At 41.2% G+C, this 24,598-nt stretch overlaps 1 protein-coding gene across 4 annotated transcripts in view; it reads right to left on the minus strand.

Annotated features, from left to right (window-relative positions):
- Nucleotides 1-17,459: 17,459 nt before the first annotated feature.
- DPY19L4 (dpy-19 like 4) overlaps nucleotides 17,460-24,598 on the minus strand; it is a 57,782-nt gene continuing 50,643 nt past the window's right edge. For all 4 annotated transcript variants that reach the window (XM_069600605.1, XM_069600607.1, XM_069600606.1 and 1 more), the window contains exons 18-19: nucleotides 22,774-22,932; nucleotides 17,460-20,798 (exon numbers count right to left, since the gene is read on the minus strand). In XM_069600605.1, coding sequence (XP_069456706.1) covers nucleotides 20,634-20,798; nucleotides 22,774-22,932 — 324 coding nt within the window. In that variant the 3' untranslated portion in view covers nucleotides 17,460-20,633. The remainder of the gene's footprint in view (nucleotides 20,799-22,773; nucleotides 22,933-24,598) is intronic.

A 24,598-nucleotide genomic window follows, 5' to 3' on the forward strand; every position in this document is an offset into this window, starting at 1 on the left:
TGAAAGGCTTTGAAAGGCTTTGACACAGTCAAAGGCTTTGACATAGTCAGTACAGCAGAAATAGATGTTTTTCTGGAACTCTCGCTTTTTCGATAATCCAACGGATGTTGGCAATCACACATCTAGTTAGTATTAAAATAGGGACTTGAGTTTCCATTTTATCTGAACCCAGAGGCCAAACGTAGCATTCTGCTTCATAAAGAAGACACCTGGCATGCTGCGGTTCATGGGGTGGCAAAGAGTTGGACACGGCTGAGCGACTAAAATGAACTGCAGGAATTAGCTGGCCGCTCAGTGGTTAAGGCTCAGCACTTTCATCGCTGCGTGTCATGAGCCCAGAGTTCAACCCCTGGTCGAAGAACTAAGATCCTACAAGCCCCACAGCATGGCCAAAAAGAAGATACCTTGCTGTTGTGTGTGTGTGTTTTTTTTAATAGTAATAAACCTACAGGTTGGTTGGAAGAACAGTGTACAGACCTCTCACACCCCTTTTGCCCAGATGCCTCGATTGTTAATATTTTGCCACACTTCCTCCATAGAATCCAACCTTCTTGGATTACCTTGTTTCCTTTGGACACCAGTAGAGAGACCAGCTTCTCCTGGTTTGGCCGGGACTGTCCCAGTTTAAAGTGAAGTCCTGCAACCTAACAAGGCTCGCCCCCTTCCCAGCAAACTCTAACAGTAGGCAAGTCGACATGCATGCAGCAGCCCCTCACTTTGCCCGGATGCTGGATGCTACATCTCCCCTTCGAGAAGGAATGCAGGAAGGGAAAGGAAGATGGGACGGGAAGCTTGTAGTAATTGTTAATCAAAGGGCCTGAAGGCTGTCACAGGGCCTGAAAGGCACTGGAGTGCTTAACTTTATGTCAAGAAAAAAATTAACAAAAGAGATGGTACCAGATGTGGCAATATCAGGAGAGTAACTGGAATCCTAGCAAACATTGTTACAATGATGGTTACCTGTTACAGAGTATCTTGCAAGGGTCGCACTCTGTAGGTGCTCAACAGGGACTCAAGTAGGAGTTTCTGTTTTATGCTGATGGTAAACAGCAGTAGCTGGTCATAGTCTCCCCGCGAAAGCTTCATGATATGAAGCTTCATGAGAGCTTAAAATATTTTCTCTTATATCCTCCCAGCATTCTTGGTTTTCCAGTAAGTTATTAACTTTTCCCTTCTGAAATCAGTTCTCCCTACTAGGAAAATAGAGTTATAATGGGGGAAAAAAAATGCATAGATATTATTACTATTATGTATCCAGGCAGCACTAGTGGTAAACAGTTGACCTGCCAATCTAGGAGACACAAGAGAAGTGGGTTCGATCCCTAGGTAGGGAAGATGCCCTGGAGGAGGAAATGGCAACCTGCTCCAGCACAGTATATTTGCCAGGACAGTCCCATGGACACAGGAGATCTGGGTTCAATTCCTGGGTTGGGAAGATCCCCTAGAGGAGGAAATGGCAACCCACTCCAGTATTCTTGCCTGGAGAATCCCATGGACAGAGGAGCCTGGTAGGCTACAGTCCATGGGGTCCCAAAGAGTCAGACATGACTGAGCACACAGGCAGTGTACCCTAAAGATTTTTTCATAAAAGATCTCTGAAAAATCATCAGTTCAGTTCAGTCGCAGTCGTGTCCGACTCTTTGTGATCCCATGAATCGCAGCACACCAGGCCTCCCTGTCCATCACCAACTCCCAGAGTTCACTCAAGACTCACATCCATCGAGTCAGTGATGCCATCCAGCCATCTCATCCTCTGTCGTCCCCTTCTCCTCCTGCCCCCAATCCCTCCCAGCATCAGAGTCTTTTCCAATGAGTCAACTCTTTGCATGAGGTGGCCAAAGTACTGGAGTTTCAGCTTTAGCATCATTCCTTCCAAAGAAATCCCAGGGCTGATCTCCTTCAGAAAGGACTGGTTGGATCTCCTTGCAGTCCAAGGGACTCTCAAGAGTCTTTTCCAACACCACAGTTCAGAAGCGTCAGTTCTTCGGCACTCAGCCTTCTTCACAGTCCAACTCTCACATCCATACATGACTACTGGAAAAACCATAGCCTTGACTAGACAAATCTTAGTCAGCAAAGTAATGTCTCTGCTTTTGAATATGCTATCTAGGTTAGTCATAACTTTTCTTCCAAGGAGTAAACGTCTTTTAATTTCATGGCTGCAGTCACCATCTGCAGTGATTTTGGAGCCCCAAAAAATAAAGTTTGACACTGTTTCCACTGACCTCAGAGATGCAGATGACACCACCCTTATGGCAGAAAGTGAAGAGGAACTAAAAAGCCTCTTGATGAAAGTGAAAGTGGAGAGTGAAAAAGTTGGCTTAAAGTTCAACATTCAGAAAACGAAGATCATGGCATCTGGTCCCATAACTTCATGGGAAAAATCATATAAATATAAATAAATTTAAATTCAGTTCATATTTTTCTGAAATTTTTTTAAAAGCCAACACAATATGGTTCAATTATGATTCAGTGAAGTATTTTGCTGATGGATCCACTGCCATCTTGTGGCCGATTGTGGATAGTACGTCTCCCGGTGGCGTAGATTCCCCTGCTTCTGATGCGTTGCTGTAAGGAAGGAGGCATCCAACACAAGCCTGGTGACTGGAGGTCATCTGTTCTTTACATAAGCTATCCTGCTACAATGAACTGAATCACATCTTCCTAGAGGCTTCCAAAAACAGAACTCTGGAGGGATTAGAAGTGAGTCCTATAGCTATCAAACAAATTCCTGATGCTTACATTGACTTTCTCTGAGGCCTTCCCTGAGCCCTGTTCCCTGCTGCCATAGCACTGGGCATCCCCATCGGGGCACTCACCTCACCTCCTTGCAATTCCTGAACAGGCTAACTTCGCTGCTAGACTACACTCGTGATGGTAGGTGGGAAGGGGCAGGACAGCGGTTGCACTGTTAACCTAGGCACATGACAGGCACCCAATAAATATTTGCTAACTAAATAAGCAAATAACCTCAGATATGCATATGACACCACCCTTATGGCAGAAAGTGAAGAAGAACTAAAGAGCCGCTTGATGAAAGTGAAAGAGGAGAGTGAAAAAGTTGGCTTAAAGCTCAACATTCAGAAAACGAAGATCATGGCATCTGGTCCCATCACTTCATGGCAAATAGATGAGGAAACAGTGGAAACAGTGTCAGACTTTATTTCTTTGGGCTCCAAAATCACTGTAGATGGTGATTGCAGCCATGAAATTAAAAGACATTTACTCCTTGGAAGACAAGTTATGAACAACATAGCAAGTGAAGTCGCTCAGTCATGTCCAACTCTTTGCGACCCCATAGACTGTATGCAGCCCACCAGGTTCCTCTGTCCATGGGATTCTCCAGGCAAGAATACTGGACGGGGTTACCATTTCCTTCTCCAGGGGATCTTCCCAACCCAGGGATCGAACCCAGGTCTCCTGCATTGCAGGCAGACACTTTAACCTCTGAGCCACCAGGGATGCCCTAGACAGCATATTAAAAAGCAGAGACATTACTTTGGCAACAAAGGTCCATCTAGTTAAGGCTATGGTTTTTCCAGTGGTCATGTATGGATGTGAGAGTTGGACTGTGAAGAAAGCTGAGTGCCGAAGAACTGATGCTTTTGAACTGTGGTGTTGGAGAAGACTCTTGAGAGTCCCTTGGACTGCAACAAGATCCAGCCAGTTCATTCTAAGGGAGATCAGTCCTGGGTGTTCATTAGAAGGACTGATGTTGAAGCTGAAACTCCAATACTTTGGCCACCTGATGAGAAGAGTTGACTCAATGGAAAAGACTCTGATGCTGGGAGGGACTGGGGGCAGGATGAGAAGGGGACGACAGAGGGCGAGATAGTTGGATGACATCACCAACTCAATGGACATGAGTTTGAGTAAACTCTGAGAGTTGGTGATGGACAGGGAGGCCTGGTGTGCTGCAGTCAATGGGGTTGCACGACTGAGTGATTGAACTGAGCTGAACTGATAGAATTATACACAATGCAAACATGACTAAAAATGGGAGAAAGAAAACAAGGGCAAAAAAAAGTTTGAATCAAGTTGTAGAAAAAAAGACTGAAATGGGGCACCAGAGATGAACACAATTTCCCTGCCTCTCACTGGCGCCAGGGCTGCCTGTGCTACAGCTATGCCCCCATCACCTCCTCCACCACCATGATACCACCTGGAGGATCCCTTGTGTTCAAGGGGACTGACCACTGGGGTCTGAGAGATATTCAGCAATATTGAGCTCATATTGCTGCCATTTCCAAAGTCAATATCCCTCTTGCAAGTGGTGCTTTCTGTTCAGTTCAGTACAGTTGCTCATTCGTGTCCAGCTCTTTGCGACCCCATGAATTGCAGCACGCCAGGCCTCCCTGTCCATCACCAACTCCCAGAGTTCACCCAAACTCATGTCCATCGGTGAGTGGACATGAGTCAGTGATGTCATCCAGCCATCTCATCCTCTGTCGTCCCCTTCCCTTCCTGCCCCCAATCTCTCCCAGCATCAGTGTCTTTTCCAATGAGTTAACTCTTCGCATGAGGTGGCCAAAGTATTGGAGTTTCAGCTTCAGCATCAGTCCTTCCAATGAACACCCAGGAGAACCCCATGAACAGTATGAAAAGGCAAAATGATAGGATACTGAAAGGGGAACTCCCTAGGTCAGCCGGTACCCAATATGCTACTGGAGATCAGTGGAGAAATAACTCCAGAAAGAATGAAGGGATGGAGCCAAAGCAAAAACAGTACCCAGTTGTGGATGTGACTGGTGACAGAAGCAAGGCCCGAAGCTGTAAAGAGCAATATTGCATAGGAACCTGGACTGTGAGGTCCATGAATCAAGGCAAATTGGAAGTGGTCAGACAGGAGATGGCAAGAGTGAACGTCAACATTCTAGGAATGAGCGAACTAAAATGGACTGAAATGGGTGAATTTAATTCAGATGACCATTATATCTACTATTGTGGGCAAGTGGTGCTTTGCTAAATTGTAGGAGCTGGCTTTTCTTACGCAGGGTAACAGGTTGCCTAGCAACAGCATACTGTCAGGAACTCACACTGCCTGAGAAAAGATGGCATTTCATCATCCACACTGGCCTAACAGAACTGGGAGGAGGTGGTACCTATCTGTGAGGGGGTGGGATGGGGGGCCACTGGTCCATCACTAAGAAAATAAACTAAGTGCTAAGGGGTGGTTTCGACCTGGGTGCCCTTGCCTTTGGCTTCCAGTTAGAGTCACTCAGTGGGAAGCTGGGCAGGAGAGGAGAGAGAGGAGGGAGAGGTCAAGAATCCCCTTCCTGCCCATACCCATGGGATCTCACTTTGGGCAGTGGCTCCTGTCCAGTGGCCCCTCTTCAAGGGTATAGCTCTCCCCTGATTCCAATACATCTTCTGCCCCTTTGGCCTCTTCAGGATTAACAGCAGCAGCCCTGGGTGATGCCCCATCCTTTGTGGACCCCTTGTGGCCGCCCACACCTCTTGGAGGGTGCTGCTCATCTGTTTATCTATTTCCTGCTGGGCTCTTGACTGCCACACTTATGGTGCCTTTGCTGGAGTGCTTTCTGGAGGAAGAACTCTGTGAACCACACTCTTAAATGGGGAAGCCTGGGTGGAGAGGGCTGCAATCGGGCCTCTGCTGCCGATCTTGTCAGTGGCCTGGCTGCCGGCCACACACCCCAGGCTCCAGGAAGCAGCAGCCAGTCAGCTATGACAATGGCACTGGAGCAGCCAGCCACTTTAAATCACACCTTGCCCCTCAAGAGGAGGCCAGATCCCAGAATAAACTACCCCCACAGACTTAAAAAGGATGGGCTTAGATGTGGAATCATAGCTGTTAATTATAACTTGCCTATTTTTCAGCAGTTCTCAGAGTTTTTTTTTTTTTTTTTTGAGACAAAAACATTTAACACTTAATGTTTAGAGACAGTGCAATAAAAGAGTCTCAGGAATGCAAAATACATATATGTTTATTTTCTGTGGGTTCCTCTCAGTTACATCACGCTGGCTTTTTGTCCCTCCAGCTTTGAGGTATAATTGACAAAACTGTACAAATTTAAAGTGTAAAATATGATGATCTGATCCATATATATTTGTGAAATGATCACCAGAGTGACACATCCGTTAGCTCACATAGTTACCTTTTCTGTTTATGGGGTTTTAAGACTTAGTCTCTCAGCAAATTTCAAGAACATATATAATATATAATTTCAAGGAAATATTGTTAGTTGCAGTATGCTACAGTAAGATCCTCAGAGCTTATTTATCTTCTGATGAAAGTTTGGTCGACATTTCCTCATTTCTCTCACCCACCCCATCCCTGGCAACCACATTTCTATTGTTTCTATGAGTATGACTTTTGAAGATCCCACATATAAGTCAGATCTTGCAGTATTTGTCTGTGTCTGACTTATTTCACTCAGGATAATGCCCTCAAGGTCAATCTATGTTGTCAAAAATGGCAGGATTTCCTTCTTTTTTATGGCTAATATTCAATTGTATATATATACCACATGATGGACAGTTAGACTGTTTCCATGTCTTGACTATTGTGGATAAGGCTGCAATGGACACAGGGGTGCAGATATCTCTTCCAGATAGGGATTTCTTTCACATTAACTACACTGAACATATGCTGGTCAAAAATTAACAAGAGATTTAATAAAAGAGAGATGAAGTCCATATAGCTCTTGCAGGAGAGAGACCCAGAGGTAATATGTCAGAAGCCCAGGCTCCTTTCATCTTTGTAGCTCTGCTTATCCTCAGCGTCTGGTATTCACCTCCTGGTCGCATTCCAGCTACCAGAAGCGGGAGGGGGGCGGTAAGTGGGACACAGCAGGGTGCATTCCCCTTCATTTGAGGACATGCTAAGAAGTTGCACACACCACTTCTGCTCATAGCCCACTGGCCAGCACTTATTTGGCTGCTGTGCCAGGCTGCAAGGGAGGCTGGAAAATGCAGACATGTTTGTGGGAAACCACTTGCCCGGCTAAAGTACTTGTATCTGGTATCTCTGCTTTTTAATACGCAGTCTAGCTTTGTCCCTGCAATAAATGCTTCCAAGAGCCAGAGTCCCGGGCGCCTCCTGCGGCACGTTTTACTCCGTTTGTCTTTGCAGCTCTGCCCCTAATTGCTGGCTACTTGCATCTGCCCCATACAATAAAAAACACGGCGAGCGAACATTAATGCCTCTGGACAGACTCGAGAAAGGGCACGAGCATCACCCACAGGACCCCAGAACCCTCATCCCGAGGCCCCAGGCTCTCTCCCTCTCGGCATTCCCGGGGCCCCGACGTCGAGGTACACCGTCAACCACCTCCACTCCCCGGCCGGCGGCGGCGCAGGCTGCAGCCGCGGAGCTGGGACTCCGGGACCCGCGCGGGGAACGGTGCGCCATCTGCTCCGCCCGCCGGCGGGATTACAGTGTCCACCTGGCGGGGGCACCTCCACACGCACGTTGGCGTCCCCGGGGCCGCAGCGGAGCCGCTGCCGACCAAGCAATTCAAACCCTGCGCGCCCGAACAGCGGGGTCCCGGGGGCACCGCGAGCAGCTGGTCGCCAGGCTGAGCTCCCGAGGCCATCAGCACGCCCTCCAAGGGTTCCGTGGAGGCGAAGAGGAGGCGTGGGGCCGCGGCCTTGCGAAGCCTTCTAGGAAGCAGCAGCGCGCGGGGCCGGGGCCAGGGGGCGGCAGGCTGGGCAGCCATTGCTCCAGGGCGCCAGGAGAGGACCTGACCCTCAGCAGCCAGCCCGCCCTCCTCGGTGGGAGGCGGTGCCCGCCCCCTCTCTGTTAGTTCACTTCAGTTCAGTCACTCAGTCGACCCCATGGACTGCCACACGCCAGGCCTCCCTGTCCATCACCAACTCCTGGAGCTTACTCAAACTCATGTCCATTGAGTCGGTGATGCCATCCAACCATCTCATCCTCTGTCGTCCCCTTCTCCCGCCTTCAATCTTTCCCAGCATTAGGGTCTTTTCAAATGAGTCAACTCTTCGCATCAGGTGGCCAAAGTACTGGAGTTTCAGCTTCAGCATCAGTCCTTCCAATGAATAGTCAGGGCTGATTTCCTTTAGGATGGACTGGTTGGATCTTTTTGCAGTCCAAGGGACTCTCAAGAGCCTTCTCCAACACCATAGTTCAAAAGCATCAATTCTTCAGCTCTCAGCTTTCTTTGTATTTCAACTTTCACATCCATACATGACTATTGGAAAAACCATAGCCTTGACTACACAGATGTTTGTTGCCAAAGTAGTATCTCTGCTTTTTAATATGCTATCTAGGTTGATCATAACCAACTAGGTTGGTCATAACTCTGTTAGCCTGGGGCTCAATTGGCCACCAAGCCTCTGCAGGTATTTGTTGTGGGAGGCTAGACTTCCCTTTACTTGGTTGACTTGGTTTCCATTCATTAGTGCCAAGCAGTATTCTCCAAATACTCCTTGGAGTCAGGATGCTTCCCTGCGTGAACCCGACTCCAGGGTCATGGACTCAACACAGGCCAGCCACTGTGGTGCCCATCCTTGCTATAGTAGCCTGGATTCCCGACAAGGGTCCTTTCTACACTGTGCACTCGGGGCTCTAGAACTGCCATGCCAAACCCTCACGTTAAGACTCTATTCCATGCTCTCTTGGCTTCTGTCTCCTTGAAACAAACTAGAATAATCGGGAAATGACATTGACCAGGTTTCTTGGCTCTCCTCAGTCGACAGAAATTGACCAGAGGCCAGTCAAGAAATCCGGACAAGGCTCTTTTGGGGTCCCCACTGCAGCAGAGGGGAGCTATTACAAGCAACAGTTTCCTTACATGGGGTGATGGTAGGAGCATGTCCACATATGGGGCCTGAGGGGTGGCTCAGGTGTATTGCCCATCCTTTTGGTGGTGGTGTGTGCAGGGGGCATGTGGAGTACAGTTTTTGCTCCAGGGTCTTTAGAAGTGGCAGTTTGGTGTGTGTGGGTTTTTTTTTTAATTTGCCCCAAATCGCATACACATAGTCATTCTTAGTTGATTATAATTTCTTTGTGCTTTGTAGCTGAAGTAGATATTTGTCCAGGTACAAGATTTACAGCACTGCAGCAAAGGGTCCCAGGTCCCAGACTCAGAACCTCTTGGGCCAAGGCTGCTGCCCAGTACTGCCAAGAGGTCCCCATCTCCTAGATTTCCCATTTCCATAAACCTGTGGTAAATGCCAAAAGCCAGCCAAGGGAGCAAATCTAGCCTTAAATTATTTGCTGTATGACTGTCTAGGTATGCCTGGTGGTCTAGTCCAAAAACTCAAGCTGGGCCAGATTCCCTCTCTCAGAAACTTGAAATAACAGATCAAGGAAATTTAAAAAAAAAAGTTGAGGCTGAAATGATGTCATGACCCAGATTTAGGAACAGGCCAAACCAAAGTAAATGATAAAAGAGCGAGAAATTAATAAGCAGAGCTAACTAACCGATGTTGTTGGTTTTCAGTCTTTCAGCCATGTCTGATTCTCTGCGATCCCATGGACTGCAGCACGCCAGGCTTCCCTGTCCTTCACCATCTCCCAGAGGCTCAAATGCATGTCCATCGAGTCAGTGATGCCACCCAACCATCTTGTCCTCTGTAGTCCCCTTCTCCCCCTGCCTTTAATCTTTCCCAGGGTCTTTTCCAATGAGTTAGCTCATTGGTAACTGTTACCATGGCAATATGTTGACATGTTCAGTTCAGTTCAGTTGCTCAGTCGTGTCCGACTCTTTGCAACCCCATGGACTGCAGCACGCCAGGCCTCCCTGTCCATCACCAACTCCCAGAGTTCACTCAGACTCATGTCCATCAAGTGATGTCCATAGGTGATGCCATCCAGCCACCTCATCCTGGGTCGTCCCCTTCTCCTGCCCCCAACCCCTCCCACCATCAGAGTCTTTTCCAATGAGTCAACTCTTAGCATGAGGTGGCCTAAGTACTGGAGTTTCAGCTTCAGCATCATTCCTTCCAAAGAAATCCCAGGGCTGATCTCCTTCAGAATGGACTGGTTGGATCTCCTTGCAGTCCAAGGGACTCTCAAGAGTCTTCTCCAACACCACAGTTCAAAAGCATCAATTGTTCGGCGCTCAGCCTTCTTCACAGTCCAACTCTCACATCCATACGTGACCACAGGAAAAACCATAGCCTTGACTAGACCTTAGAATTGTGTAAATATATATTGCTAGTTACTCCAATATATTTTATTTAATAAGCTCATACTTTAGGGCTAACTCTTAAAGCATTAATTTCTAATGCAATACTTAATGCTTTTTAAAAGACAATACTGTATATATAGGGGCTGTGAAAATACTTACATTGCTATGTATTAGAAACTGGACAAAAAGTTAATGTGAGATAGAAATATATTTACAAAACACTAGCTACATATCAGGAACTTAAAATGTTTTACTTAAAATCTAATTTCTCTTTCCCACCAATGACCCAATTATCCTTATTTCCCTGTACTTTGTCACTGTGGTTATGAAATCCACTAAACAGTATTATAACTGAGTATTTGCAGCAATTACTTGAGCCTATTTTTTCATTTCTATAGAACATTTAATTTACCAGACTGACAAATAGCCATTCCCTCATTCAATACTTCCAGCCACAAGTTTTCAGGTAAGCAATAATTCTATTAACTCCTTTACCAATGATACTGCCAGGAGAGAAAGTTGATTAGCAACTACTGTAAATGTCCTATAAATTTTTCTGTGGTCAGTGATAGCTTTAAAGTTACAATATATACTCCCACAGTTGGAATGGCAGCATGAGGCCCCTGAGAAACAAATGTAAGTGATGACAATTAAAAAAAAAAACAGCCACTTAAGTCTATGGAAATTGACCTAAGGGCATATAGCAAATGAAGAAATATTTATTCAAAAAACTTTGTTGAAACTCCATAAAAACACCCAGAGTCTGTAGCATTTGAACTCAGGTGGCATTGGATTCCTCCCTCTTCCCTCCAGCTCAGAATGATGGAAGTGCCACTTCAGGGGTGAACAGCCCCTCGGTAACCAACCAGGGGCTACAGTACCTTCCTGAGAGGAGCAAACCACCAGAATTTCTCATCTCCCTCAGTCATGTGTTCTGGAGGCTAAATTCCAAGCAAGTGAAGCCAAGAAGTGAGGTGCTCACTACCTTCTTTCACTTAGTCCCCACTTTCAGAAGAGAGACTCTACCTCAAGCATGGCACATGAGAACAGTGGGTCCCTGATCCCCCTTGCCCCAGCTAATTCTGTAAGTTCAGTTCCGTTCAGTCACTCAGTCGTGTCCGACTCTTTGGGACCCCATGGACTGAAGCACACCAGGCCTCCCTGTCCATCACTAGCTCCCAGAACTTACTCAAACTCATGTCCATCGAGTTGGTCATGCCATTCCACCATCTCTTCCTCTGTCATCCCCTTCTCCTTCTGCCTTCAATCTTTCCCAGCATCAGGGTCTTTTCAAATGAGGTCAGTTCTTTGCATCTGGTGGCCAAAGTATTGGAGTTTCAGATTCAGCATCAGTCCCTCCAATGAATATTTAGGACTAATTTCCTTTAGGATTGACTGGTTGGATCTCCTTGCAGTCCAAGGGACTCTCAAGAGTCTTCTCCAACATCACAGTTCAAAAGAACCAATTCTTCAGTGCTCAGCTCTCTTGATAGTCCAACTCTCATATCCACGCATGACTACTGGAAAAACCATCATTTGACTACATGGACTTTTGTCAGCAAAGTAACGTCTCTGCTTTTTAATATGCTGTCTAGGTTGGTCATAGCTTTTCTTCCAAGGAGAAAGCATCTTTTAACTTCATGGTTGCAGTCACCATCTGCAGTGACTTTGGAGCCCCCCAAAATAAAGTCTGTCACTGTTTCCATTGCTTCCCCATCTATTTGCCATTAAATGATGGGATCGGATGCCATGATCTTAGTTTGCTGAATGTTGAGTTTTAAGCCAACTTTTTTCACTCTCCTCTTTCACTTTCATCGAGAGGCAAAACAAGTTTGTAAGACAGTTTCAAATTGGGAAAGGCATGTCAAGAAGCCTCGACTACTGAACCCATGCTCCAGAGCTGATAAGCTTCAACTACTGATACCCTTGTGGCTCAGCTGGGAAAGAATCCGCCTGCAATGCAGGAGACCTGGGTTTGATCCCTGGCTTGGGAAGATACCCTGGAGAAGGGAAAGGCTACCCACTCCAGTATTCTGGCCTGGAGAATTCCATGTATAGTCCATGGGGTCGCAAAGAGTCAGACATGACTGAGCAACTTTCACTCACTGAAGCTCACACATCCTAAAGCCTCTGCTCTGCAACAAGAGAAGCCACCGCAGAGAGAAGCCCACGCACGGCAACTAGAGAGTAGCCCCCTCTTGCCACAACTAGAGAAAGCCTGTGTAGAGCATCGAAGACTCCATGCAGCCAAAAATAAAAATAAATAAATAAAAGAATAAATCCACGTTGTCCTCTGACACTATCCTTCAAAGAGCCAGGATTTAATTGGTTGTGGAGATTTATACCCCAGGGATTGTTGAAAACTAAATAGAGCAATCAGCTGATGACGAGGGGAACTTAACAGCTGGATACGGTCAAGGAAAGAGATGGTAAGGAGCCCTACAAAAATCACTGTCATACAAGACCATCTGTGTACATGCTCAAGGCAGTGACATGTGAGACCACTAACAGACTCCACTATGTGGAGGAAATAGACATCACTAAAACAGTCCAGCTAACACTAAAGAAATAAACAAGCCATTTATAATTAACAAGCTCCAAGGGACAGCGAGTGAAGTGAAAGTCGCTCAGTCATGTCTGACTCTTTGCGACCCCATGGACTGTGTAGTCCATGGAATTTTCCAGGCCAGAATACTGGAGTGGGTAGCCTTTCCCTTCTCCAGGGGATCTTCCCAACCCAGGGATCGACCTCAGTCCTCCTGCATTGCAGGCGGATTCTTTACCAGCTGAGCCTTTACCAGGGGACAGGGGGATGTCAATTTCCAGAGTTGCTATAAACAAAGCTTATTAAAGAGAAAGAAGTTACCCTTTAAAAAAACCAAATGAAAATTCTGAAGTTGAAAAATAACTGAAATGAAAAACAGCAGAGGGGCTCACAGTAGATTTGAACTGACAGAAGAATTAAACAATAGAGATTATGCATGCAAAGAACAGAGAGAAAAACAAATTGAAGAAAATTGAACAGAACCTCAGAGAAACATAGGTCACCATTAAACACACCAACATATGTATAATGGGAGTATAAGAAGTTCCAACTTTGATTTTTTTTTCCAGCTTTATTGAGAAGTAATTGACAACACTGTGTGAGTTTAAAGTGCATAATGTAGTGATTTTATATAAGTACATGTTGCAAAAATGATTACCACAAAAAGGTTAGTTAACATCTCCACCACCTCACAGAATTTCCATTCTTTTTAGCTTTAACAACTTTGATTAAAAAAAAGAAAAAAAAAAGCTCAATGTATATAACCAAGAAGCTCGACAAACTGCAAATAAGACACATGCAAGGAGATCTATTTCAAACACATCAAAGTAAAAATGGTATCCATCAACAACAAGTGTGAAAATAATGCAATCAAAATGAAAAGCATTTGTGCACTATCAGTGTAGTGAAATGAACCCACTGATTGGAAGGAAATACAATTGGCCCTCCATATCCACAGGCTCCTCATCCCTGGATTCAACCAAGCCACGATTGATTGAGTATGCAGATGCTAGATCCACAGATACACAAGGGTGACTGTTTTATGCTATTTTATACAAGGGACTTACTTGAGCATCTGTGGATTTGGGTATCTGCACGGTTCCTGGAACCAATTCCCCAGTGGATATCAAGGAACAACTACACACTCGACCCTTGGAAACATGAGTTTGAATTATGCAGGTCCATTTATATGCAGATGTTATTTTCAATAAATATATACTATGTTTATGTTCTGCAGTTAGCTGAATCCATAGATGTAGAACCTGAGGATAAAGAAACCTATGGGTCCTGGATCTGTCCACAGATTCAGATACACATGGGTAATGAGGGGAGAGGGTGAGGTCCTGGCACAAAACCCTCATGGATACCAACGGACAACTATATTCCCAAATTACGTATCTGTTAAGGGATTCATAATCTAGAATTATAAACACCTTTACAATTCAATAATAAAAAGACAGTTCAGTCCAGTTCAGTTCAGTCGTTCAGTCGTGTCCGACTTTTTGCGACCCCATGAATCGCAGCACGCCAGGTCTCCCTGTCCATCAACAACTCCCGGAGTTCACTCAAACTCACGTCCATCGAGTCAGTGATGCCATCCAGCCATCTCATCCTCTGTCGTCCCCTTCTCCTCCTGCCCCCAATCCCTCCCAGCATCAGAGTCTTTTCCAATGAGTCAACTCTTCGCATGAGGTGGCCAAAGTACTGGAGTTTCAGCTTTAGCATCATTCCTTACAAAGAAATCCCAGGGCTGATCTCCTTCAGAATGGACTGGTTGGATCTCCTTGCAGTCCAAGGGACTCTCAAGAGTCTTCTCCAACACCACAGTTTAAAAGCATCAGTTCTTCGGTGCTCAGCTTTCTTCACAGTCCAACTCTCATATCCATACATGACCACTGGAAAAACCATAGCCTTTGGACCTTTGTTGGCAAAGTAATGTCTCTGCTTTTAAATATGCCATCTAGGTTGGTCATAACTTTTCTTCCAAGGAGTAAGCATCTTTTAATTTCATGGCTGCAGTCACCATCTGCAGTGATTTTGGAGCCCCCCCAAAATAAAAAGACAACCCAATTTTAAAAAGGGCAATTTCTAAATAAACATTACTCCAAAGAAGATATTCAAATGATCAGTAAACAAGAAAATATGTTCAAAATCATTAGATATTATGAAAATGCAGATTAAAAATAGAATGATATGCCTCACTTCACACCTTACTAGAATCCCTATAATCAAGAAGAAAGATAATAGCAAGTGATGGCGAGGATGTAGAGAAATTGGAAACCTTATATATTGTCAGAATTGTAAAATAATACAGCCACTTTGACAGTAAGTCAGAGTTACCAGTAAGTCCTCAGTTACCACAGTTATCATATGACTAAGAAATTCTAGACATATATCCAAAAAAATGAAAACATATGTCCACCTAAAAACTTGTATATGAATATTCATAGAGCATAATTCATAATAGCTGAAAAAAGTGGAAACCACCCAAATGTCCATCAATGGATGGATGCACAAAATGGATAGATGTATACCCATACAGTGGAATATTGTTTGGCAATGAAAAAGAATACACACAACAACATGAATGAACTTTGAAAACACTATGTTAAACGAAAGAAGTCAGTCACAAAAGACCACATGTTTATATGATTCCATTTATGTGAAATGTTAAAAGAACATTCTGTCCAGAGACGGAAAGTAAATTAGTAGAAGTTCTCTGATGACGAAGTGGTTGGAGGTGGCAGACAGAAGGTGTGAGGTTTCTTTTTGGGGTGATGAAAATATTCTAAAATTGATTGTGATGACAGTTGCGCAACTCTGATTATACTAAGAACTGTTCAAAGGTATACTTTAAATGGTGAACTGTATGGTATATAAATTATGTCTCAAAGCTGTAACTAAAAAAGATTCATACATAAATAAAAGACAACTTAAAATTCTAAGAATTTTATTATAGAAATAAAACAAGGAGTATAATTAAACATGAAATAAATAATTTCATTCTTGATTAAAGTATTTAATATTATAAACTAGTTTATAACCCAACTTTCTTAAAGGATTTATGTTTACTGAAATTAACTTTTATTCTGTTTGAAGATGTATCCTTAGTTACAGGAAGAACACAATCTAAATATACATTGTTGTAGACACCATTCAAAAGTCAACATACATAAAATCGATTATATTAGATGGCTAATAAACACATGAAAAAAATGCTCAACAATGCTAAATTATTAGAGAAATGCAAATCAAAATGACAATGAGGTATCACCTCAGACTGGTCAGAATGGCCATCATCAAAAAATCCACAAACAATACACGCTGAGGAGGATGTGGAGAAAAGGGGAACTCTTGCACTGCTGGCAGGAATGTAAATTGATACAGCCAGGATGGAGAACCGTGGCTATACAGAACAGTATGGAGGTTTCTTTAAAAACTAGGAATGACCAGAAATGACTCAGAAATCCCACTACTGGGCATCTACCCTGAGAAAACCACAATTCTAAAAGACACATGTACCCTAAGGTTCACTGCAGCACTAGATAGATTAGCTGGGACATGGAAGCAACCTAGATGTTCACTGAGAGATGAATGGATAAAGAAGTTGTGAGATATATATACATATATATATATTTATATAATGGAATATTACTCAGCCACAAAAAGGAACAAATTTGGGTTCGTTCCAGAAAGGTGGATGAACCTAGAGCCTGTTATACAGAGTGAAGTATGAGTGAGAAAAACAAATATAGTACATGAATGTATATATAGGGAATCTAGAAAGATGGTACTGATGAACCTATTTGTAGTGTAGCAATAGAGATGCAGACATAGAGGACAGATGTAGGGACACAGCATGGGAAGGAGACGATGGAGCAAACTGAGAGAGGCACTGAAACATATTCATCACCACATGTAAAACAGATGAAAAGTGAAAGTGAAAGTTGCTCAGAAATGTCCAACTTTTGGCCACACCACGGACTATACAGTCCGTGGAATTCTCCAGGCCAGAATACTGGAGTGGGTAGCCATTCCCTTCTCCAGGGGATTTTCCCAGCCCAAGTCTCCCGCATTGCAAGTGGATTCTTTACCAGCTGAGCCACCAAAACAGATAGCCAGTGGGAATCTGCTGTATGATGCAGAGAGCTCAACCCAATGCTGTGTGACAACCTAGACGGGTGGGATGGGGTTGGAAGGAGGGAGGGGAGTTTAAGAAGGAGGGATATATGTATACCTATGGTTGATTCATGATGCTGTAGAGCAGAAACCAACACAGCTTTCTAAAGCAATTATCCTCCAATTAAAAGTAAATAAATTTAAAAAAAGAAAAAAATTCAGTTGTATTCATCTTTGTTAAACAGCTGTACAAAGCTATTAATTTAAAATACAAAAGGGTTATTTATGAGATTGTCGTACATTAGAAGTATGGAATGCATGTTTCTTTTTCATACTATTATTCCACTAAATATAGTGGTCAGATGTTCAATGTATCTCTTATAAAACTGCACATAAGATTATATTTGCCAAAATTAGAATGTGCAAATTCTAAGAGACTTACAAAACAGAAATGACTCAGAAAGTCCTTTGTGCTAAATTCAGCAAATCTGGTTCTAAAATGTCCTTTTTCTAAAATTATGGTAAACAAATATATTGTTTAGAAATCTTAATGGATGGAAAATAGTTGAATCAAATATATTTCTTTGTAATTTTCACATCTAATTTTATTTAAATTATTAATTTTATACATTCAAAAACTAAATAATGAGCTATTATTTCAATAAGAAATTGTTCAATTTTAGTTGCAACTTTTCAGGGCTCTAATTTTAATGTATATTGGGATCTAAAACAATCAGGAAACAGTAATAATAGAGAAAGTGTATTTTAAAAACTGGGACAAATGAGAAAATAGATTGAGATGCAGTAGTCATTTTGCTTTAGAACAAGTTCTTAAATGCACAGAATAGTTCATTTAAATGCCCTTTAAATATTCATGCACTTAATAAAACTGATTTACCTACAACTTTTAAAAACCCAATAATTTTATAAAGAGAGACACTACTTTTACCCCCAAAAGGCATCAAAATATTTTAACAGCTCAAAAATAGAAAAAGGCAAAAAGCAATTGATTTCCCCAAAATGACAAAGTTTAATAAGATGGCTATTCGCTGTTCAATAAATTAATAGCCTATCTTTTAAAGCATATTTTTCAGCCCCAACTTGTAACAGACTTTGACCTCCATTTCCTTTTCCTTTAGTCAATCTAGACTATATGGAAGAGTGTTATATTAGGCTTTTAACAATTTGAGTTAATGTCCCAAAAATACATGCTGTCTATATACTCAGAAAGTAATGAAGAAAAAAATTTATAAGTGCAATGCACACTCCCTAAGTGGTAAAACTCTACCAGTCTAACACAGATGCCGAAGTCAGAAAACATAAACCAGCACAGTCAATATCATACATCTTATCAAGTAAGTTTTATCTGTTGGATTGTTTGGCATTTGCGAAGCTAAGTAAATTAATTTAGCAGGCTAGAAATCCCATTACTACCTTTCACAAAGATTCGGTTCCTAATGAATTAAAGTTAATAGTGAAAATAGCATACTGAGGATTCTTTCTCTGTGCTTAATGATGACGGAAAAGGTACCAAAATTTTCTTATGAAATTGAAATAAATTGATAATTTTTTAATAATAAAATGTAAACTTTGAAATAAGGAGGTTAAGGCACTTATTTCCATGGTGTTGCAACATCAAGGGCGAAGTATGTTTTGTATTTCTTTGAGAAATTCCTTCTGCCCCAAGCCCATAAACTTCTCCCCTTTCACAGTAGATCTCTACTGTCAAACCTAACCCAAAAAGAATTACTTGCAGAATTCTTAATCATTTGTTACTCTACAAATAAGTATGGAAATTAATTAAATGCTCAAGTTTTCTAGCACTACTGTTCTAACTAGAGCTAAAATAGAAGCAAATAAGCTTATCTTCCATACCCAGTATTATTATTTTTATAATAAAGCTCACATTTTTCTTCTCAACTGATGCTAAATGAAAAATTCATTACTTAAAAAATTCAATTAAAAGCTGCTCCAAACCTATTTTAAGAAATTAGTTGATAGAAGCAAAAGCAACTTACTAATATGTCAAAAACAAAAAACACACAACAATCAAAATTCAGCATATTTGATCATAAAATAGATCAGTAAAAATTCAATTAAATATTTCATGCTACATAGAAAGTAGGTTGTTCTATATCCCTTTCAAAATATGCCAGCCATCTTTTCAATTACATTGTTTTACATGCTGCATCTAATCATAAGTACTACCATGTACTTCTGTACACTGCGTACTTAGGTAACTATGGTAATATTTCTGTAAGGCTTGAAGCTAAATACTAGTGACTCACTATTAAGATGTACAGAGAAGCTGAAATAGCCTGCCTGTAGCTATCTTAATATAATTGCTAAACATTACATAAAAGCATGACAGGAGAGCCAATAAAGCTAACACACCAGACATATGATACTGCCGTCAAACAATTCTTAAGCTCCAAAAGAACAAAACATCTGAGTTAGTCTAAGAATGCATGAGCTCTTGTACTTTTAAAAGATATATTACAGAACATAAAGATAATGGAAAGATGCTCCTTTCTAATATAGTAATTTTAGAGTGATGAAACTGCAATTTTTGCAGTACTCTAACCAGTGGAAAAATTTTAAATCTGTTCACTTAACAGGTGTATAAGGTAAAACTAAACCTGCATCCCACCTTATTAAAGTGATACACCCATCCTGAAACTCTTTATAAGGCCAAATTAATCATTTTATAATTTCTTTTAAATATGATTAAAAATTTGAAAAGGAACACAGACTGTGGAACTGTGCTATGAATTTCACGATAATTGTCATTTTGTTGTTCATGCTGAAAACCATATCACCATTTCACAAGGAACAGCAGTTGTGTTTTATCACAAATGCTTCTCTATGCAGAGGCATGTTAAACAGCATCTACACGTATCTCCAGAAACTGCTGCTCACTTTAGTGGACATATTCTCATTCTGACAAAGATTTAAGTTTTTACTTCATACTTCAATAGATAACACGTGAATAGATTATATATTCCATATCCATATTTTTAAAAACCTTGAATGGTCTTTTATTTTTTTCCTTATTTTTTAACTTAAAGCATCATTCTTTTAAATGTCTGTTTTAAAAAAATACATAGGTAACAAGAGTTAACTGTTTTATCATGATTAAGTTGGTATCCAATTTATGGGCATAAGCGAAAAAACTAAGCACTTAATAGTCATAATGTAGTGAAATATAATATCAAGCACAATATATTATTAAGAAAGTGCTCACATATAAGCAGCAGATGATGAGAGCTATATCATGGAAAATCTGGATATATCTTAATGTATATCCTTAAAAATCACTTTCCTTTATATAATTTCCATTTTAATTTAAATGCCACAAATTCTCAGTGAACATTTAAATTAGTTTTTTATTTCAGCTCTATTATACATCATGAAATACCTTCAGAAACTGCCTTGAGGGTAAGGATAATTCATTCCTTCTATTCTGTAATTATATCACATTAAGTATTTGTTAAATGTTATGTTTGAGACATACTCTGACCTTGAACACATTCAAATTCAAGACTAACGTTATGATGGAAAGATTTATGAGGAAAATTTTACAACAGTTTGGAAGGTAAAATCATAGCAATAAGGAAAACACCTGGCTGGAATACTGCAGAGTGGCAGATTTGACATTTTACCGAAGGACAGTAATGTTTGATCTTCTTTCCCCCAGAGAACTGTAGATCCAGTTAACAGCAGGAGGGAAAATCAGCAGCAACATTTCAATGTCCACACTCTGATTTCCAAAAGACACCACGTAGGTAGAAGAAAATTGTACTTTACTTCAGGTGGTATATAAGTCTTTGATATGAAGGCTCTGCTATTTTTCAAGACTGAAAGGATATCACAGTGTTGATTTTATATACAAAGTAGGATCTGTTCCAGTATACTCTAGTGAAATAATTCATATAGGGAGAATAGTTAATTTTGACCTCATGACAAAATCGTCCATGTTTTGAGTAGGTTAACTTGTCACCTTCTTCACAAACCACCTATCAAATGATACGAAGCATAATGTTGAAAAGGTTATAGGAGAAATGCAATCAAGGTACAAGTGACTATATTTATATAAAATAGATATATTTTTGTTAAATATGGAGTATTTCACATTGGTTAGCAAATATCTCATATTGTTCAGCAAATAAAAGCCTCTTCATAAGAATTACCATGTTCACTAAATTCTTGAGCTTCCCACTGAGACTGAGAAACCAGCATAAAGTGTTTTCCAATTTTTAAAAGATTTATTCCTAAAATTTAGAAGGCTATGTCTCCATAGTCTATTATCATTCATCTGAAGAATCTTATGGAGCCTACCGAAGCTGAGAAATGGACATATATTCTTAATGTATGTTCATATTCTTCTCCTTGTGCACAACTGACTCATAACACTAAGTTTCTGTGACTAATCAGTAAATCCTTTACATTTTCACTTTAACGAGGTTCACTAAGATAGCCTAGCTAGCTCAAAGAGTTTTCTACAATAAAAACACTAACTATTATTCTAATGCTTTGGAGAGATGTCAGAGAATCAACTTTAAGAATAAAAGAAGAGATCAGCTTTAAGCCTATGCCTGGAATTACATGAAAGAAGTAACCTGACCTTCAAAATGGAGCAAGAGGGTGTCCAGGAGCAAGAGGGTGTCCAAGAGCAGAATAAAACTCCAGACAGTAGACAGCAATACAGCAGTAATCACTAAATGTGTGTGTGCTGAGTCGCTCAGTAGTGTCTGACTCTTTGCAACCCCACAGACTGTTGCCTGCCAGGCTCCTCTGTCCATGGGATTTTTCAGGCAAGGATACTGGAGTCGGTTGCCATCTCCTACTGTTATTACCAAATACTTGATGTTTAATAAAGTTCCATTTTGTCACCAATTAAGCCAAAGATCACAGACATCAAGTACCAAGAGAGAAAATTCAAAATACATGCAGCAGAAAACAGAATAAGTTCATAAGACTAAGAGGTCATTTCTCTAGACTCTCCTGGCAAGGGCACAGGTTTGGTATGTGGGGAACTAAGATCCCACATGCCTCGCAGCATGGCCAAAAAAACCCCAAAGCAACAAACTAATTTCTCACCTACAAACTGGTCTGGGATGATTATGACAAAGCTATTTAATTAGGAAGAGACAGAGAAGTCTTGGCTGCAGTCTGAATAGAATATGTAATCTAAATAAGAATGATCTACTAAACTTTAAGATCCTCCACCCCCAACTTTCCCAGGAGTACAGGTACCCTTTCTAGTGCCTCATTACCAGATTACAAACTGGGAGATACTGACATACTGTCATATATCATACAGATATACTGACTCCCCTGTCAGTCTCAGTTGCTAGGTATATAGTATATACACTGTAGGCTGAGATTAACACAGCTTGGTAAAATAGCAAAATCAATGAAAACTGAAAATACAGTTAAATCCTAACAACTAAAATAGTTTTGAATACACTAATTTTGAGGATAACAGGGGCTCAATGTACAAGACTATGTTAATTTAATAAACAATTTTTCTAGATATGAATCAAATTATAAGAAATTTCTCAACGTAAGAATATAACAACCAGCTGCTTTTTATATTACAATGTTAAAATCATAATTCATCTTTTGTTCCTAAATGTAGAACATGTACAAGTACAGGCAACTAATGAGCCCAGGTATTGATAAAATTTTTCGTTTTTTTTTTTGTAAAATTGTCCAACTTTTCTTTTGTACATTGCAAAAACACTTCAACCTACGTTTCATAAGGTCCCCAACTGTTACATCTCTAGAGAAGGAAATGGCAACCCACTCCAGTATTCTTGCCTGGAAATCCCATGGACAGAGGAGCCTGGCGGGCTGCAGTCCACAGGGTTGCAAAGTCGGGCGTGACTGAGCACATGCACACACTGTTACTATTTTAAGTTTAAATAAAGTCATTTTTCTGACTTTAGTAATTAAAAAGTAATTAAAATTTTACAAATGGTTACTTACATGGCCATTTGCAATGTCTAATAAATCTTTAACCCGACAGCCTCTCATGGTTCCCACTTCATTGCAGATAGCATCTTCTACTATTAGGTAACTAGCCTTGTACGATGTCAGTATTTTATAAATATCCTCAGCAGATCGCTTTGAATAGATTTGATAGATCTGAAAGAAAATAATTAAAACAACAACTTTAAAAGACGTTTTAAACTTCTATTTATCAAACACTGAGCATCTACTATGTTCTTCGTACTATCTGTGCAAAATAAAGATATTCACTAAGACTTGATTCCTGTCCTCAGCAAGCTTATGTTCATCTGCTCTCGGCTACTTGCATATCTTCTTTAGAGAAATATACATTCAAGTCCTTTGTCCATTTTCCCCCAATGTTACTGAGATATAATTCACATACAGTATTGTGTATGAGCTTAAGGTATACAACATGTTTATTTGATAAGCTCATATGCTGCAAAATAATTTAGCACCATAGCTTTAGCTAATATTTGCATCATGTTACATAATCACCACTTTTTGTGTGGGGAAAACATCTAAGATCTATTCCCAACAACTTTCAAATCCACAATACAGTATTATTAACTCCAATTACCATGCTGTATATTAGATCCCTAGAATTTATTCATCTTATAACTAGAAGTTTGTACTCTTTGACCAATATCTCATTTCTCGAGGTCTCTCAACCCCTGGCAACCACAACTCCTCTCTGTTTCTATGAGGTCAGCTTTTTTAGATTCCATAAATCAGTGATATCATACAGTATTTGTCTTTTTCTATCTGACTTACTTCAGTTAGTATAATGCCTCCCTGTCCATCAACAACTCCCGGAGTTTACCTAAACTCATGTCCATCGAGTCAGTGATGTCACCCAGCCATCTCATCCTCTGTTATCCCCTTCTCCTCCTGCCCCCAAGCCCTCCCAGCATTAGGGTCTTTTCCATTGAGTCAACTCTTTGCATGAGGTGGCAAACGTACTGAAGTTTCAGCTTCAGCATCAGTCCTTTCAATGAACACCCAGGACTGATCTCCTTTAGGATGAACTGGTTGGATCTCCTTGCAGCCCAAGGGACTCTCAAGAGTCTTCTCCAACACCACAGTTCAAAAGCATCAATTCTTCAGTGCTCAGCTTTCCTCACAGTCCAACTCTCACATCCATACATGACCACAGGAAAAACCATAGCCTTGACTAGACAGACCTTTGTTGGCAAAGTAATGTCTCTGCTTTTGAATACACTATCTAAGTTGGCCATAACTTTCCTTCTAAGGAGTAAGCGTCTTTTAATTTCATGGCTGCAACCACCATCCCCAGTGATTTTGGAGCCCTGAAAATAAAGTCTGACACTGTTTCCACTGTTTCCCCATCTATTTCCCATGAAGTGATGGGACCAGAGGCCATGATCTTAGTTTTCTGAATGTTGAGCTTTAAGCCAACTTTTTCACTCTCCTCTTTCACTTTCATCAAGAGGCTTTTTAGTTCCTCTTCACTTTCTGCCATAAGGGTGATGTCATCTGCATATCTGAGGTTACTGATATTTCTCCCAGCAATCTTGATTCCAGCTTGTGCTTCTTCAGCCCAGCGTTTCTCATGATGTACTCTGCATAGAAGTTAAATAAGCAGAGTAACAATATACAGCTTTGATGTACTCCTTTTCCTATTTGGAGCCAGTCTGTTGTTCCATGTCCAGTTCTAACTGTTGCTTCCTGACCTGCATATAGGTTTCTCAAGGGGCAGGTCAGGTGGTCTGGTATTCCCATCTCTTTCAGAATTTTCCAGTTTATTGTGATCCACACAGTCAAAGGCTTTGGCATAGTCAGT

Source organism: Ovis canadensis, chromosome 9 (assembly GCF_042477335.2).
Source record: "Ovis canadensis isolate MfBH-ARS-UI-01 breed Bighorn chromosome 9, ARS-UI_OviCan_v2, whole genome shotgun sequence".
NCBI classification, from domain to species: Eukaryota; Metazoa; Chordata; class Mammalia; order Artiodactyla; family Bovidae; genus Ovis; species Ovis canadensis.